The 19220-nt window shown below is 38.4% G+C and overlaps 1 protein-coding gene across 1 annotated transcript in view; it reads left to right on the top strand.

The window, feature by feature from the left end:
* Positions 1–18529, top strand: part of NTF3 (neurotrophin 3) — a 54017-nt gene extending 35488 nt beyond the window's left edge. The window contains exon 2 of the mRNA XM_082072430.1: positions 17480–18529. Coding sequence (XP_081928556.1) covers positions 17480–18274 — 795 coding nt within the window. The 3' untranslated portion in view covers positions 18275–18529. The remainder of the gene's footprint in view (positions 1–17479) is intronic.
* Positions 18530–19220: the final 691 nt, after the last annotated feature.

Below are 19220 nucleotides of genomic sequence, written 5' to 3' on the forward strand. Positions count from 1 at the left end.
ACCAGACAATCCACACAGCACAAAAATTTAAGAAAAATTTCAGTTGCAGTTTGACTTTTTTAGAAGATTAAATAATCCAACCACAAGACACTAAGTTACATTAAAACAAACTTCATTATTGGTACTACTCAAGGAAGTGTACTACTGCAGACTGATTTTAGTCACAGGGAGCTCAATGTGCAATATCTGAGCAAGTCCAAACCCAGAAGCTGCTCTGGCTACTGCTTACATTGTCTCATTTCAGTCTAACTCTCTGTCACACCACAGACCTCCTCTGGGCCTTGGGCAGGTCAACTTGCCTCTTTGCCAGACAGTTTTTCACCTGTAAAACAAGAATATTTGGAGCACAGTTCAGCTCCATGGGAATATCATGAAAATAAATACTACAAAGATACCAGATCACAAGTTTTATAAAGTTGAGGAGAACAGAATGGGGTTGTCTAGAGCCGCTATTATGCCAGGTGTGTCTACCAACAAAGCCCTCTAATGAGAAGAGAGGAGAGGACATGACAAGAAAAAAGGATTTTGCTGCAGACAGAGCTGTGCCTTTTCCCAAGTATAAGCCACATAATGCAAGGACTTTGTAGCAGCATATCTATGTAAGTACTGTAGAGCTAGAGCTTGTTTGACAGAGCTTTTTTTCTTGTAAAAACAAAAGAACTATGCAGGAAAAACTCTTAGTTTTCATCTGTCTCGGGACTACAGTTGAGTGTTTGCCAGACTGACTCCATCAGGCCTGTATTCCTTGTAGGCAACAACCACCAGAGGCATGATCATGTTTTGTATGGCTATAGCTACCTTCCACAAGCAAAGCAGGCTAAAGGAGTAAAAATCTATTTTTGCCAGAAGAAATTGATAGAGTCTTCTCCCCATATAGCTGTGTTGATGGCAAGAAGAATTAGTGCAGTCCCTGACTGATCCTTCTATAAAACAGTGCATCTTTGAGATAGGCTCAGTCAAAATTTCATAGTTGAACTGTTGCAACTTTTCTATGTGATGTACTTTAAAACTGTTTGATCTTTTTTCCACCTGTAGAACAAGCACAAGCTAAACTGATAACAAGCAGATTAACCCACTGAAAAGAGATTGCATCAGGATTACAGATTTACATGTGTGAAGAATACCAACATTAGGAGAACAGAATCAGAAAGCGAGGGGGCCCCTCTTCTGTCACTTGTGATTGGTTTGAATAAGTTTAATTGCATCAGCTGCAGTGAAGTTTTCTCCAGTGTAAGCTGGTGCTAGAGAGAGAGGTGAGGCACAGGGAACATCAAGAATCCACAGTGAGAATTTTTGATTTAGCTAGTGAATGGAACGGCCTGGATGATTTTTAAGTGCATACATTTCTTACACAGAAGAGTGATGGGAATGCATAAAGAAAATAATGCCTGTGAAGATGTTATTCCAAGAAAAATGTATCAAAGCGAGCATTTGCCCAGAAAGAAATTCATGTTGTATGCAGAGCATAAAAAATACTTGGGAAGCCACTGTTAAAAAAAATAAAAAATAAATAAAAAAAAAATAAAACCCTCTTTGGCATCTACTCCAGAGAATAACAACCAAGAAAAAAGAAGATAATAAGATTCTGTGTTGCATTAATTTAAAAATTCACTTAAATGAAAGCAAGTAGTATAATAATGATCTGAGTCAGAGAGTACTGCTCAATTAGATGTAGCATTTCAGGGAATTCATAATAGCAACACTTAAAAAGAAAGACCTGGGATTATTTTTATGGAAAGAGGAAAAAATGTTGTGGTGAGTTAAATGACATTTATAGAATAGGAGGGTCTGATCAAACTGATCCAGATTCATCCTCCACAACACTAAGACCTTAAAATTAGGTCACAGGGATGAAAGGAGAATTTATTCTAAGCTTTCATAAAAAGGCTATGTGACATATGGAACATGTTACCCTAAAGAGTAACTAAAGCAAGGAGCATGGAAGTTTTCAAGAACGAAAATGACAGAGAACTGCACAAGGAAATTTCCAAACATGGAAGCCTCAAAAGGAATACAATTCCTATTTATTTATGGATTTATTTAGGGTAGTCAACCACTGTCTTCATTCTGAAGGGAAATTATGATAAGCATTATTTCTTCTCCTTTCCCCCTTCCTAACAATGGTATTTGTGGGATTTAGTTTCTTTTTTTTTTCATTAGAATGGCTGCATTTTTGCCTTCCCAGAACACAAAGGACAAGAGATAGTAAAATAGTAATGGCTATGCATTTTCTTTCAAGACATAATGGTTTAAAATATTCATTCTTTGTATTCTCTTTTACTTTCACTGGGGGTTTTATGAGTGTGAAGATTTTTTAGTACAAAATGAGTACTTTAAGTCCTTTTACTTATCTGGAAAAACTTAATGTCCTGAAAATGTTCTCATGGCTTTGGCTAGAATTAGACACTGGCAAGCAATCACCAGCACAAACAAGTGGACAGTCTGTGATAGCACTGCTGGTCCTATTCTGCTGTATTTGAGTTCCTTGAACAAGTTCTTACCCAGCCTCCCTGCCAGGTATCCCTGATACTGTCTTCTGCATTACACATTGGAGTAAAAAGTTGCAGTGCTCTTTAGATTACTGTACAGAGTGCCAACCTGTAACATAACGTTTTAAGACAGATGCAAGTAGAAAAAGAGAAAAGCCCAAACCAGACTAAAATTACAATCTCTCATCTGAACCTTTCAGCCTGTAGGATAAACAAGATTTCAATTACAGTCTCAGAATGGCTAATTCACTGTGGTGCAGATTTACCTCACCTAAGACAAAGCGTATCATTTAGACAACCCAGCACGTGTAGGCAGGATGAATATTTGCCTTCCAGGTGAACACTGGAAAGGATTTAAAATTAACCCTCAGTGATGCAAGGAGGTTAAATCCTTTAATGCAACTGTGGGTGTTTGGAACTGAAATTAATGGAAAATATTGAAAATTAATCCATAAACTTAATTTCAAACCTTGAACCTAAGACTTTACTGTAGTATAAAAATTTCTCTTCAGTTAGAAACAAATAATATAAAATTGAGACACCATTGTCTTTATGCTGTGAATAAAACTACCTTTTCCACTGCCAAAAATTTGTAGGTTAGGAAAAGGACAGGGAAATAACGATATATTTTTGTGGAATGATACATACTTTTTAAGGTATTTCTTTCATTAGAGTGTAGAGAAACTAGACCCCTTTCTTACATTAATGCAATTTTCTTCATTTCACATAGCTGTAGACCACCTGAGCCAACAAAACAGATGACTCCAAGTTTCACAACATAGACTCATGTCTTCCCCAAATTTAAGGGAAAGGAAATAATTCGAAGAAATTTCAGTTTCAGCTTGTTCATAGAACACAGAAAAGAGGACAAGAATGTAGTTTGGTTTTACTGTCTTGTTTTTCAGAAGTATCTGTATGCCTCCTTCCTTCACTTTTGTTACAGATCTGATGTGGAAAGATCTTCTGAACACTGAATCACATTTTCTTCTAACTTGTACCAAAGTAAATCTGAAGGAGCACCACTCAAGTCAATAGAGTTATTTTAAGTCTAAACAAGCAACCTAATCATAAGATACAGTATTGTTTCTTAAATTCCTCCAATTTATTTGGAATTCTGTTGATTGTGAGTATTAACACCTGACCAGTTCCCTATTGGATTTCCTCATAACTGCTTACCAGTACTGACATTAGCTCAATAGAAAACTGAGCCAGCTCAGACACTATGCCAGATTATGACCTCAGCCATATGCAACTCAGTATCTTTCTGTGTGACCAAAAGCAGAATTTGGCCTTGAGCTTTAATTTCGAGTTACATATACAAAATTGGCTCCAAGTATAATATCATTTAATAATTTAAAATGAGAATAAATGTTCTTCGCAATTTTCCTTAATTTCTAGCAGTCTCAAAATATGTGTCTTATCTTTTCCAATTAACTCTAGCACAGTATTTTGCTTGTAAATCCAACATCTGCACAGACACCTGACTCCCCCAGCCTTGACCTCCTGGATTCTCTCCTCCTTTGCGCTCACCTGTGTCTTAATTGAAGCTATACTGAAAGTCTGAAATCACAAACTGTACCCCCATATGTATGCTAACAAGAAAGAGGTTTTCATGACGTGGTCAAGGAAGACTTATCTGAGGCTTGGTGTGCTTTCAGCCCAGAGATGTAGGTTTAAGGTGAGATGATGAGAGCATGGGACAGAAAAGAGTTATGTCTGTGCTTTTGCTGTTTCCTGGGAGGGCACGTGAGATATTTCCTGAGTATATGTAGGCTTCCCATCAGTGCCAGCCATAGGAAAAGTTTTCCATTGGAAAAGTCCTTTATTCCTGCTTGTAGCTCAGCACACTCTTTGTATTCCCATTGTCAAAAAGGCCTGAGAACTTATTATCCATTTTACATCCAGTGATCCCAAGATGTTGACTGACCTCTCACCTTTAGTAAAGAATTTCCCCATATGTTTGCCTTGCAAAAGTTCCTAAGGATGTGATTGTTTTGTGTTGTTTTCACAATGGGCTCACTTCCATATTTTCTAGTAACAGACTGAGATCAGGCTAGAAAGATGCTGGTCTTCCAACAGGTTTCAGTGAACACGTTCACCTCTTTGCTAGCACTGGTAATATCATATATCATCTTAACGTGGGCCTTTAAATTGGAATCTGTACGGCATACATTTACTAGGTTAAACTCACCATGCATTGCCAGGGCCAGCACCTTGTCAGACAGAAATATAAGAGGGAGGACTAACCCTCTCTCTTCCCTCTGTCTTTGTTGCCATGAGTGTACAAGTTCAGGTTGCTCGATGTAAGGAGGCTGCTCACCCAATACTCCCTGCTGAGAGGAAGTAGGTGGAGAGGGGGTGTTAAGATGACAGAAGTGCAGAGGGCCCAAGCTGCACCCCATTCCCCTTCCTTGCTAGCCAAAGTAGCTGGCTGGGAGCATGGGAGAGTAAACTACATCATGAAAAAAAAAAAAAGTAAGTATGAAGTAATTGACTTGTAGCAGAGCAAAGGGAGTACGTGTGGTGGTGGAGGGAAGATAGGGAGGAACTGTGACTCTTACAATATATTTTGTACTCTGCTCCTGGGGAGATGCAGCTGTGCATCTCCCCTTGTACAGGCTACACTGTAAGGTTACACTGTCATCCAAAGTAAGCATCCCTAATTCTCCCACTTCCTGAAGCACAACAGCATTTGGCTCCTTTTTAATCAGGGATCTCTACTGTGCAAATTGAAGCTAGGACCAAGTTTTTCCTATGTGCAGAATTAAAAATCTCTCCCTTGATTTTTTTGTTGGTTCATGGGGAAAAACTACTGAACTGTTATGGTCAATTTACATTGGCCTGTTCCTTTTTTAACATTGATTCCAAGTAATACTTAATTCCTCAAGGCACCTGAGATCTTCAACATAAGCCAGCTATGGACACCTTTGGCAATGTTTTACACATCCTTTCCCTCCCTCTGCTTGTTTCTCAGTTACTTCTGACTTCACTAGAGTAAGGACTGTTTCCTTTTGCTATGATTTCAATAGGAAGAAATATGGCATGGAAATACTTTTGATTTTGGTCAGTTGACTCAATGGACATTGCTTAGGGCCAGCAGAGTGCTGGGAAGAAGCAGAAAGAGACTAGTCCAGTGGGTAGAACCAACCACAGCCTAGACCTCATGAGAGGAAGGTCTGAATACTCACCCTCTCCTTCTCTTCTCACATGACCTTGGTCTTCCAGAACCTTGGAAAACTCATACAACTTGTCTGGGCTTTAATTTCCAAACCATAAAACAATAGCAAAACCACTTAATCACAAATTTGACTCTTAATTATGAAAAATCTGTATGCTGCAGCATTACCATGTCTGCAAACAGATGTCTGTAGCCTTCACTTACTCTCTGTCAGCTCTCATGCATTCACAGGACCTGCTCTTGCAGTGGGGGTCGTGTGTCCAAGCCTGTAACATCGCAGGACACCTGATCTCTCATAAAAGTAGTCAAGTCCTGCAGCAGCGTCTCCATAGGTTGTAGCTTACCTATGAGTCAATTATCCAAATATATAACCAACCCTTGTGGTGATCAGATACTAGCAGGATTCTTTCATGAAATGTATAGTATGCATGCAACAAGAGATGGAAAAAGGTCTATTAAAAAATTACTTTTTCTATTCCTAGTTCCCATACCCTGCATATTACTTATTACTGACCTTTTATAGAAAATATTCTTCATAACCAGCATTTCTTCAGTAAGAAGACATCTAGAAAGACATCCTAGCTGTTGACTGGATAGCTATTTACTGTATAAGGAGAGGCAAGGCCAATGTTTAAGCCAGCTACTGTACATCTCAATTGTGTGTCTCCCATGCCCAGTGTAAAACCTTGCTTTTCTATCAAATATCTATAGATCATATGCCTGACATGAGACAGCATATGTTAAAGTACTTTCAGTTCTAAAATTCTTATTTCATAGATTTTTGGCAAGGAGTAGATGGGAGGCATTAGACGTGAACAGCAAAGTGGAATCTGGATCACAAGATAAAAAAACCCACAGTGGTTTCCAAAACCCAAGGCAGTTTTCAGATGAGTTTTGTATTTGTAGAGGTGCAGAGCCTGCATTATTGCGTTAGGAGAACACAGAGACCACGCTTTGACTTTGTAAGGGAAGGCTGAATTCTGCAAATTAGCAGACGCTCTGGGTGCAGTTTAGCAGAGCATTCAACGGGTGGGCAATCTACATTTCATTGAGACAACTCACAAGCTTAAAAAACATGCACTCTGTTAGATGGGATCAGAATTCTCTCACTATCCTTGAGCTTTAGCCCCCAAGTATAGCAAAACTCACAGTAAAGTGTTAACTGAGAGTTAAAATTGGAAAACTTCTGTGTCTTGAGGAGAACTGCATACTGGAAATTTTATCCACATGAACATTGATGAACTAGGGGACTCACAAACAAAGTTCCACTTCAGGCAAATTTTTACAAGGAAAAAAATGCAGACCAGCTAGATTTACCGGAACAGTCTTTACCCCCAGGACAGGCCTTCACGTAAGCAATTTGCCATAAAGTAGTGCAAATTAGTAAAATTATTTTTTTTTCTCTAAATGGGCAATGACATTTTTAAGGATTCAAATGCAATGGGAAAAAGCACAACAGTCTTTCACGGGCACACATTATATTTGTGAGCTCTTCTCCATAAGAAGGATTCAGGAGTCTCACTGTGCAGCTGTTAGAAGTTCTAAGAGAGCTGCCTTTTCACAGTGGGAGAAGTGATCTCTCACATTAGACCAGATATTTAGCTCGTCAGAATAGACAAGATTTTAGGCGTATAAACTCTTTTTAATCTGAAGGCCTGTATTTTATGCAAAGAAACAAACTTCTAACCTTACATTTCTCTCCAAAACCTTTGCCTGTATTTTATCAGAAATACAAGACTGCTTTTTTTCTGAGAATGACTTTATATATATAGTATTAAGCTGTCTGTGAGCAAGCTGCTGCACCTATGCAAAGGCCATGGAAAAAGTATTAATTATATACTGCAATGCTAATTTCTGCAATGCTAATGCTCTTAATGCAAACAATTCAGGTGCAAGTTACATGTACGACAAAATAAGGATCAAACATGAACTGCCTCTAGTCATATTGTGATTTCCTTACGCCCCTTACTGTGCAAAAACTTTGCCCAATTCATGCTGAGTTCAACGAGGTTGCTTTTAAAGTATTTGTACCAGGCCTGGAGTCTTGTTCTTGAGAACTCTGCATCAGATACTTTACACCTTTGAGGAGCAGGCAGAGGCAATTCAGAAAGCAAACTTTGATTCACAAAGTGACCATGGATGTATTTCTGTACAGCTTTAAATAAACTCAGAATCATGGGCTTTTGCAAAGCAAACACAAGTGCAGTTTTGACTGAAATTAAACAGGGCTTCCCCACCAAGTCTCTTGCGCCATGGCTCTCCACAATCCCAGTCCCACAGGGCACACATGGGGTGGTGGTGCATTGTGTGTGGAGGTGCAGTGAGGTTCATCTCTGGTGCTTGGGAGAAACTCTCAAGCAGCAGTGCTGTTTCTTCTAAGAAAACAGTAACTTAAAAATTTGACTGGGCCTCACAAGAGATAGTGTTGCCCTAAGAGCATCACTACTCTAAAGGTAAACATCTGTATTCAAGGGTGGCAGCAAAACCAAAGAAATGCTCTCTTATCAACAGGGATATCTCAGATTCTCTTAAGGATTTTTTTTTTTTTTTAATTCAAACCAAACAAAAGCTCATTTCATTTCTAACTAGCATTCCCTGTTGGTACATTTCTGTTTCCTTCTGGATGTGAGGTTTGTCTGTACCCATAAACCAGGTTTAGGGATGTAAGAGTTTTTCATACTGAGACATTTTTGAAGCTGCAACACTTGTTTTCTTCTGCTTGCTTGCTTGATTTCACTGTTTTCCTTATTTCATAAAAGAAAAAAAATAGATTGTAAGGTATGAAAAAAAGATGGAAAAGGAATTTTTCAGTTTCTAAACCAAACCAAAACACAAACCCTTTTGTTTTCAATATAAAATCCAGTGAAATAATTATATTGAAATTCACAGTTTGAAGCAGTTTTCCTCTTGAGTTTCTTAACATCAGAAAAACTAAAAACCAGCGTTTTAAAAATCTCTCAAATTGTTTCTATGATTTTTTTTTTTCCTTCAAAATGAGTTCTCCAGTAGTAATGTAAATGTCAAAAAGTGCCAGACCGTTCTACACCACAGGGTCTCTAGAAGGCTGCTTTTTCATACCCTAACAGGAGACGGGCAAAATTCTGATTATCTGAGAGCAGCTTCCCTTTCTCCTCCTTCTGCCAAGTTAGATAAAACTCACCTCTGGTATTTGAAAATAGAATAACAAGAGCAACCTGTTATAAATGTGGACTACTTCACCTTGAGCCTTTGCATGGCTTCCCTCTCTCTTTTTGGAAACATACAAAAAATATAGTCATGCCCCTGATATATCCAGGGGCCGGGCTTGAAGCCCCCAGAATTATGGGAAAGTAAAAGACCTGAATTTCATCTGGAAGACTGCTCTCAACTTTAATTATGGAAAGAATAATCCCTCAAAGCATCTCTCTGACGAAAATAAGAGGAACTGCAACGATTGCCTGACTTTAATATAAAACAATTAATCAACCCTGGTTGTGCCAAAGTAGGTCCAGGCAGACTTGAAAGGTTAATGGATCTTCAAACTGTTTCAAAAAAAGACTTAGATGGAGTTTCATGGCTGCAACGAAACACGAAACCAGGCCTCTTTGGTGTGGCTTTGGGCTTGTTACAAACATCTTGCAGAGCTTGAAAACTGCTTTTGATGATCAGCCTAACTTCCTTTTCCTTAGTTTAATCCCATTTTTCCTGATTGTACTCCTTTGCACCACCCTAAAGTGAATGCTCTCTTTCACCGGAGTTTACACTTTCCAGATCTTTGCGGTGGGTTTTCTGTCATGCCTTTTCTGTCAGCTTGTAGCAAAGGATTGCGTGTTCGAGAGAATTTCCTCAAAGGTCAGTCATACTACTTTTCTAGACTTTTTTTGGTGATTGTTCCTAATTTTTTTTCACATGACAATACTTTCCAACTTTTTCAACCTCCCAATTTTTCTGCTGTGCTACAAAAAGCACTAATTCCTTCCTAGCTCTGCAATACAATGCCTTAGTATTTACATTTATTAATACTCTGCCTTTCCAAAATTTTACAACATTCCTGGGACTGATCAGGTATTGCTCCTTTCTAGGTTTCTTTACTTCTCTGGATATCATTGCTCAATACCATTATTTGCCCAGCATGCTCGCTTGTAATTTCTACTTTGACTTTTGTTTTGTAATTTTCTGCCAATATTTTATGTCTCCATTTCTCCATCAGAGATTGTATTTCTCTTTACTCACTGCTGTTTGCATCACCTCCAAATTCATCTGCAAATTTGATTTGTTTACTGCTTGGCCCTGACACTATTAACAAACAGTAATGAAAAGATTAACTGACACACAAACTGTTTATCAGCTCAAATTATGCACCACCTGGTTCTGGAAAGTGCAAAGCTCTGGGAAAATCTGTTTTTGTAAAATTAGCACAGGTCTAGTCAAGTCATTGGAATTTATTGATTTAGCTAAGCACATGACATTTTGTTTTCCTGTTACTTTGGACAGTTTTCAGAGCTACATTGTGAATAGTATGTAGAAATACTTTCGCTTTTGTGGAAATTGTTTATCCAACTACGCCTTTAATTCTTTGTCATGACTAAGATTAAGCTGGCTGCTCATCTCAGATGGCATTGTTTTTATTTCCTTGCATTTCATGCTTCTCAATGATCAATCAAGCTTCCGTAGAGCATTCCAGAGGAGTTTTCCTGATCCAGGGAGTGCTACAGGAAAACCCAGGGGCTGTTCCCCAACTTGCAGCAGAACTCCTGTATGACCTTGCAAACATCATCTTATTTCTGTACATTCCAGTTCCTCTTTAAAATGTGAACAATGGCAGACATATTACTTTGTCGATATTAACCCAGATAAATTCTTATGGACAGCTCAAATTTCAGTGATATGAGAATGATGAATGAAAACAGAGGATAATTTAGACTGAAAACATTTATGGAAATATATTTGTTAAGATGTCTCATTACTCTCAAAACAGGCAGGCACCTCCCACACCCCATGTAGGACATCATACTGCAATGCTATTGTGCCTTGTGTGGAGAAAGGAAATCTTTACTTTTGCTCTCTTAGCACGACAACAGTGATCTCTTTGAGGGAGAAAGCAAAGCTTTTCAGGGTATTTATCTAGGGTGATAAAACCCCAATACCATTCAACAGAGTTACTTATTTCGCAGATACAGAAAGTAATGAATGGAGATTTTGACATAACTCATCCAACAAATTAGAGAAACCAGGATCCCAGCCTCCCAAACTCTTTCCCTGACCTTCTCAATACACAGATTAATTAGTCAGCAGGTTAATACAAAATTATACCATGGCAGTCAGGTCAGAGACAGACAGGTATAAATACCATGTCACAAAAATATCAGTCGGGAAAGGAATTAAAACAGACCTAGTTGTGACTAAGGAATCCTGCCTACTTCTGTGGTTTATTATAGACTTGGGGATGTAGCTTGTGTGGTTGATATTGTACTGGACATTATTAATAGACAAGTCCCTTGTTGGGATTGCTGGAGGATGCTGGGGAGTGTTTAAATGCCTCCAGGGGGGTCTTGAGTGCCCTGAACTCCAGACAGTGTTGGTGGTGGGGGAGAAAGGTGTGGGGCCAAAACCTAACAGTATTAACTTTGCACAAGGTGTGAGAAGCAGCTGCTGTTCCAAGTAGTGAGGTAAGCACCAAGGAACTGTTACTGAACTTTCTCTTGGAAATGGGCAGGTATGTGTAAGGTGATCACATTTTGATCTCAGATACATTTGTGGAAAGATCAAATGTAGACACACATGCTGTTGCAATCAGCTGTGTCTGAAATGAACCGATATTGCCACAGTTCTACATAGCGCATTTAACTGTTCAGAAAACAGATTGTTCCATGCAGCAGATGTATTATCACAAAACTATCCCTCAGAAAAACATTATGAGTCAGGAAAACTTTCTTCAACAACTAGTAGGATCACAGTCACAATAACAATCATAAACAGTATTGTAGATTGGTTCAAAGTGCAGATGAGTTTTTGATACTTGGGTGTACAGCTGTCTTGCCGTGCTTTGCTCAGCCAGTCATTTAGAGAGGAAAAGGAAATATTAATGTCTCAGTAGGATGAACCCCATTTCCATAAGAACTTAGGTATATATTATTCACTGGAGGCTATTTGGGCTCAGTGGTCAGATGTGTCTTCTCTTCAGAAAATGGCCTTGAGTAATGCATCACCAAAAGCAACTGACCTGCTGCAGAGACTTAAGATACTTTGGTGGCCTCATCCTCAGACATGGTGTATAGCTGCACTCCCCAGCCCATCTGTAAAAGGAATTAATTAGTTTCAAATTCCTTCACTCTAACTTACAGTTTGGTTGGCCTCGAGGATGGGAGAGTTAACACTTAAATCTGCCGTAACCCCATTCCACTTGATTTTGTCTCTGAATTCTTAGGCTTCTTAGTGGGTCTGGCTCTTCTGAAAGCTTTAGCTTCAATTTGTATGTGTTGAAATTTCTGCATCTTGAAAAGTGGAAATATTCAGGAGGGTCATAGCATCTCTCGGAGCATTCAGCACTCCACAGCAATCTACATTAATAAATCCTTCTAGAGGTACATATTGTACAAATAGTTGATTACTATTTTGAAATACAGTGCAAATTTTCATGTGCAATAATTTCATACTCCTACCTTTCTGAATAATCAGAATGCATGATATTTTTCTTGTTCTGTACCTTTTCACTGTCCCCATAAGTACACAGGAGAAGGGCTACATTTCTTCTCAACACAGTTATTAGGATGAGGGACTTAACAAGGCATTCTGCTACTTGCTGCTTTCTGTGAGTTTGTGAAAACAGTGCTTAGCAAGCAATGAGAATAATTACACTGTCATCTTTGGCAAAAGCCTGACTAAGCTGTCAGCCACCACAAATGATCATCAGTTGCTCAGTCTGAAGAACAAAAGCGGCTCTTAAATTTTCAGAAAGTGCCAAATACTTCAAGTTGACTTACATAAATCATGTTGGGTATTATACAATGCTGAACGTAAAATTCATCAGTCACTTTTCTTTCTATTCCAGTTTCCCTTAGCAATGACTTAAAAGTAAATAGGCAGTATCTCACAGTACTAGAATTTCATTATTTTCACAGAACATATTAAATGACACTTGGCTCTTCAGCTGTGTAGACTGTTCAGAGACTGATCAAAATGAAGCAATACAGATTTTTTTTTTTTAATCACCACAAACAGAACAAAATAAAAGTTTCCAACACTACATAAAGTGTTGCATCTGAAAAGAACAGAGAGTTCTTTGCCAGAATCTATTGGGGATTTTATTTATTGATGAAGCAATAGGTAAGCTTATGTATTTCTCTGAATTTTAGGCCTTCCCTGGGACACCTAGATTAGACAGTATTAATACCCTGCTAACACCACAGTGATAGGCAGGAATAAAAAACGCTAAAATAGAGCAAAAATAAGCTACAGATGAAAGATCAAAGACCTTTGCAATGCATGAGCTTTTCTTTCGTATGGTGTTCATTTTTACCCACTGTGCCACAAATGTCAGCAATCTCTAAGTCAAATTTGCTTGTGAAAAATTAACAGCTGGCTCTGTATTACCAGGATATTCTGGTTTTCCTGCCGTGCTGTGATGTGTGCTCCCACAGACCCTCTGGACCATTCATAATGCCTTATTGTCACTTAGTTTTACTCCTCATACCATGTTTGCAATCACTTTTGAAAGCTAGGGTAGTATCTCTGAATAAGAGAGCACTGCCACTATGCAAAGGGACCAACTTGAAGAGACGGGTCTTCCTACCTCTATGTCCAGTGCTTTTTCCAATTTGCATAAAACAGAGTGTTTTCCAGGAACATTTAAAGGCTAATTTGAGATACATGTGCCCCCCAGCCCCTTTTTGATTATCTTTAGCAAGAGCTATAAGCATCAAAGATACACCCCAATATCTAGAAGGGCACACAGAATAACACAGTACAAAAGCAGAGCTGGGCCAAAGCTTCTCAGCTGCTCAGGAAAAACAGCTTTCTGGAATATGTCAGCAGCCCTTGCTGAACTCCTAATATACAGAACAGAAAAGGAATTGGGTGATACGGAAGCACAGAAACAGAAAATGTGGTGGATACCCCAGCAGCAAGACTGTGTCAAGCTGCTAAAGCCTACCCTAGCTAGCTGCCTACTCTGTTTGTGGTACAGGCACAAAATGAGATGAGTAATTCACTATTACATCCAACCACTCAGTCCCCAGGGAAATGATGAGTTCAACATAAACAGGCAGGTCAACAAGGGTTAGCCTTTAAGGTGAATCCAGAGAAAGTGCTGGATCAATTAGTCTAGATTCGCACTACCTAAACTGTTCGACAACCACATAGCTTTATATATTGGTATGTAGCAGGTGCTGCACAGTAAGATGATTATACTGGTTCAAATGGATGTGTCATTTATCCAATATATACTGAAGGTCCATTTAAATGATGTGCCATCACACACCTTAATGTTGACTAGTCTGTGTGTCCCAGCTGATCTGAAAGCCCATGGAAAAAGAAACTGAGCTCAGGTACCACTGTTAATACTCTCGCACAATCAGATATCAGACAGAAAGGAACTGAAGCAGTCACTTGTTACAGTCTCGTTTGTATCCAACAGCATTACTTCAGCTGATACCAGACTAGGGAGCATGATGCTGGGCTCTGCTCTTATTCTGAGGTCACCATGGAAATGCTTGCCTATGCCTAATTGGCACTCAGACCCATGCCATAAATGTAGTGTTCTAGCCTGTACTGCCTGTAGGATTGTAAATAGTATTGTGTCAATTTCTGGGACCATTCATCACATTTACTTGACTGCAAATAGTCTACAAAGACAGCTAAAATGAAACTTTTCAGAGATTTACATGTGGAAAATGTCAAGAACAACCCTGAAGAATGACAAAAACTTCTCATGGTCATCAGTTAATTAGAAAAAGTTTGACTTGAACAAAATTCATCTTTCTTCCTGAAATGATTTTTTTGAAAGTTTCATAATTTTTAATGAGAGAACAGAAAAAAATCATGTGAAGGACTAAATTATTGGGGGATTTTTACATCATTCTCCAAAAGGCTGAAGAAGGAGCTGTTGCTACTTGTGCTGGAGTGGCTTCTGTTTAAGTTCATACAAGCCTGTGCCCCAGGAGCCTGGAAGTTAGGTCAGTCTTCTCTTACACAGGGTAACTCTGTTGAAATCTTTCCTCTGAATGCAAGTCTCTTCTGTAGATAACTTGTTCACTATACACTCACTCACTATACTGAGTAAGGGTTTTTTCTGTTTTGTAAATTACATTGTGTAACTTTTGAAGCATGTCCAGAAACATCAGAATGATTTGCTTTGAAAATATGGAAACATAAACATCTGAACATTTTGATATTTTACATTTTCCTCTCATTTGTATTGGTTTAACAAAAAAAAAAAAAAAAAAAAAAGTAATAACTGAAAATTATCCTCAATTTAGACAAGCACATAGTTCCATTTTAGGCAAAGAGCCATTTCTCAAAAGCAATATTGCCCAGCCCTGCAAACCAGTACACTTTTAAGGTGTCTTATACTCAAAATAGAGCCAAAACCATAACGCAGCTGCAGTTTCCCAGTGATGTCCATTTCTCCTAGCTAGAATAGCACTTTACACATATCCTGGATGGTGCTGGACTGTACGGTAAGCTTGACAATTTCAAGTCATGGACTGGAATTTCTGAACAATCCACTTATGAACCTCCTGGGTGAACTGTCTTCGAGAAACGCCGTAAAAAATTTGTCATTTCACCAAGCATTTGATTTTCTTTCCAAATTTTGCACCCTCAAACATACCAGAAAAAAATGTAAACATTCGTTCTGAAACATTTTTACTTTTGCAGCAAATAATTTGCCAAGTACAAATCAAACTGCAAGCAAAATTTCAGATTAGTTAAATACCCCTCTTATCAAATCCACAAGATATTTTACTTTAGGTTCAGAAAAATACTTCTAAACATTGTTTCCATCTCAACGGGGTTCCTGAATGGATGAAAAAAGTAGTTTATTTGAACTGCCCTGATTCTGAAGTCCCTAGCCTTTTCTTTTTGTGTGCAGCATGACATTAAAGAGTCTGCAGGAACTCCAGTCTTACTTTTCCCACCTCATCACCTGCTCCAACTTGTGTATTTTGCTAGTGCCACTTAGTCTTGAAACTAAGCAGACCAGTGATTACATGCAGCTGCATGTTGGCATGAATAATGCTTTCAGCTTTTGAGCTGAGCGTTGTTAGAGCTTTGCTCACCATCCTATGGACTTATGTGTCATACTGTGTGTGGGTTAGCCCTTCTGAGTGCTGTAAGAAATCTGCTGAATGACATCTGTTTTAGAATATTTTTAGTGTTTTTAAAAGCACATAATTTACTGAGGGAAGACTAAATTGCACAGGAAGACGTCTTTTTACACAGCATGGTCTGGGCTCTGAGATCCATCTACATTAAGTTAATATTTGTTTAGGTATGACAGTAATTGTATGGTAACTGAAAAATCTTAGATTTTTTTTTTTTTTTCCAAAGCATAACATTGCTGCAAGCAACAGTCTAGATTTAGGTGAACTCATACTGTGACAAACTGAGAATGGAGAAAACACATTTCTTGTCCATAAAAGGACAGATCACACATCCACAGAGGGTAGCTCTGATTTTGCTACAGTTCCAAACTATGAAGTGGGGACTCACTGTTGCTAAAGGAGTTTTGCTTAGAGCGAATAGAGGATTCTCCGATAAAACACTTTTCTTTTTTTTCCTTTTGCTTTCTTAAATAGAAAATGGTTTGCTTTCTTAACAAGAAAAATGGTGATTTGAAGAAGTGGAAAATGTTCTGTTTAAGATGTCTAATTTCTCCACAATTTCTTCTGGGAAAAACACAGGGTACTCGAAGAGTCACCAGCAGATTAAGGGAGGGGATCTCTCCCCTCATCACAGAACGGGTGAGGCCACAACTGATGTGTTATGTCTAGTTCTGGGCTTCACAGTGCAGGAGAGACATTGACCTACATGAGTGAGTGCACAAAGATGATTAAGGGACTGCAGCATCTGTCATACGAGGGGAGGCTAAGAGAGCTGGGGCTCTTCAGCCTGGAGAAGAGAAGGCTCAGGCAGACCTTATAGAAGTGTAGAAATACCTGATGGGAGGGAATAAAAAAGATGGAGCCAGACTCTTCTCAGAGGTGTCCCAAGAAAGGACAAGAGGCAACGGGTACAGATTGAGATACAGGAAATGATATTTAAACAGGAGTGTTGTTTTGTTTGTTTGTTTGTTAACGTGAGGTTGGTCAAACAGTGGAACAGGTTGCCTAGAGGAATTTGAGGAATCCAGGAGACATCAACACGCAAAAACTGACAACACTTAGCAAAATCAGAAATTCTTCATTTTCCACCATTGCATAATATGTTACTCTGCATAATCTTGCAGTTTTGAAACTAAACTATGTTGTAGAATAGACTTTGTGAAAGTAACTTAGCCGCTCTCTGCTTACAAGACCTGGACATACTATCACACCTCTGTAGAGAAAGGGCCTAAAAGATGTATTTGTCACTATACATGGAAAGAGGAAAAAGAAGGTCATCTTGAAAAGTGCATGAAATACAGATTAAACACTGGAAAAAAAAAATCAGAAGACAGTTACATTAATTATAAAATGCAATGACAAATTATCTTAAAAGAAACACATGGCCTAGCTATATTTATAACATGCAGAAGATGTATGACAGCTAAAACAAATAAGAATTTTAATGTCTACAGCATCTAGTAAACTTCCCTATTTAATTGGTTTTATGTTGACTTTCTGTTTCTTTGCAGATCTTACAGGTGAACAAGGTGATGTCCATCTTCTTTTATGTGATATTTCTCACTTATCTCCGTGGCATCCAGTCTACCAACATGGATCAAAGGAGTTTGCCAGAAGATTCAATAAATTCTCTTATTATTAAACTCATTCAGGCAGACATTTTGAAAAACAAGCTTTCTAAGCAGATGGTCGATATTAAGGAAAACTATCAAAACACGGTGCAGAAAGAAGACACTCAGCAAGACATGGATGGAGATGAAAATGTGAAATCAGACTTCCAGCCAGTTATCTCAATGGATACAGACCTCTTAAGGCAGCAGAGACGCTACAACTCTCCCCGAGTTCTCTTGAGTGACAACACACCGCTGGAACCACCGCCACTGTACCTCATGGAGGATTATATTGGAAATTCGGTGGTGGTGAACAGAACCTCACGCCGGAAAAGGTACGCGGAGCACAGGAGTCACCGAGGGGAATATTCAGTTTGTGACAGTGAAAGTTTATGGGTCACAGACAAATCGTCTGCGATCGACATTAGAGGACACCAGGTAACTGTGCTGGGAGAAATTAAAACAGGTAATTCTCCAGTTAAGCAATACTTTTATGAAACAAGATGTAAAGAGGCCAAGCCTGTAAAAAATGGATGCCGCGGCATTGATGACAAGCACTGGAACTCCCAATGCAAGACATCCCAAACTTACGTTAGAGCACTGACTTCAGAAAACAATAAACTGGTAGGATGGAGATGGATAAGAATAGACACCTCCTGCGTGTGCGCATTGTCAAGGAAAATAGGAAGAACATAAATCTGCATCTCTTCGCTATATAAATTATTACTTTAAATTATATGATATGCATGTAGCATATAAATGTTTATATTGTTTTATATATTATAAGTTGACCTTATTTATTAAACTTCAGCAAATCTACAGTATATAAGCTTTCTCTCTCAATAAACAAGAGCAAAGGGTGTGTACCTCTGCTGTGGGCAACTCCGGGTTTTTTTTAGACTATGTTTGTGACACTGCTCGTCGGCAGCATACTGTAACCTTGCTGTAAAATCTGTGTAAAATCAGTATTTTTCATTCAGTATTGTCAAGCCAGTGACTGTCATTTAGTAAACTTGCTAAAAATCAGATCAATGTCAAGAGTTGTGTACATATTTATATTCCCCACTCCATACATTCACATTTAATTGGATGCAGTGTTGACTCCTTACTGGCAAAACAAAAATGGACCAAAATACATGTTGTAGCCTGCAGATGATGTCAATGTTACAACCATCAAGAAGCCATAAAATATGATTTCTGTGTATTATGCCAGTTTTGCTAGTGAAATGACCATTTTCTCTTCTGTTAGCATTTCAGAATGATAATAATCCAGCAATTTTTGTTTATGTTTTTGAAGCACATTTGTTTTGCAACTGTTTATAATGCTGCCAGTTCGTTGTAGAAAAAATATGAAAAAAAATCTAAAATATTTGTAGCAGAAACTTACTGAAGCCAAGAAACAACCTACACAGATCATTAATATAATGCATAAAATATGATTTCTTCAAAATTGACTATTTATTGTGATCAGTCTCTCCCTCTTCACATGAATCAATTATCTTCGGTTTGCATTGTTGCATCACTCCACTCTGTTTGAGTTTTTAAAGTAGAAACCAAGCTGGTTGTGTCTTAAGGTTTAAAGAACCCTTGGCTTGCAAATTTTAGTAAGGAAAGATATGATATCCTGGTGTGGATATGAAAG

The sequence above is a fragment of the Streptopelia decaocto genome (assembly GCF_964273445.1).
Source record: "Streptopelia decaocto genome assembly, chromosome: 1".
Lineage (NCBI taxonomy): Eukaryota > Metazoa > Chordata > Aves > Columbiformes > Columbidae > Streptopelia > Streptopelia decaocto.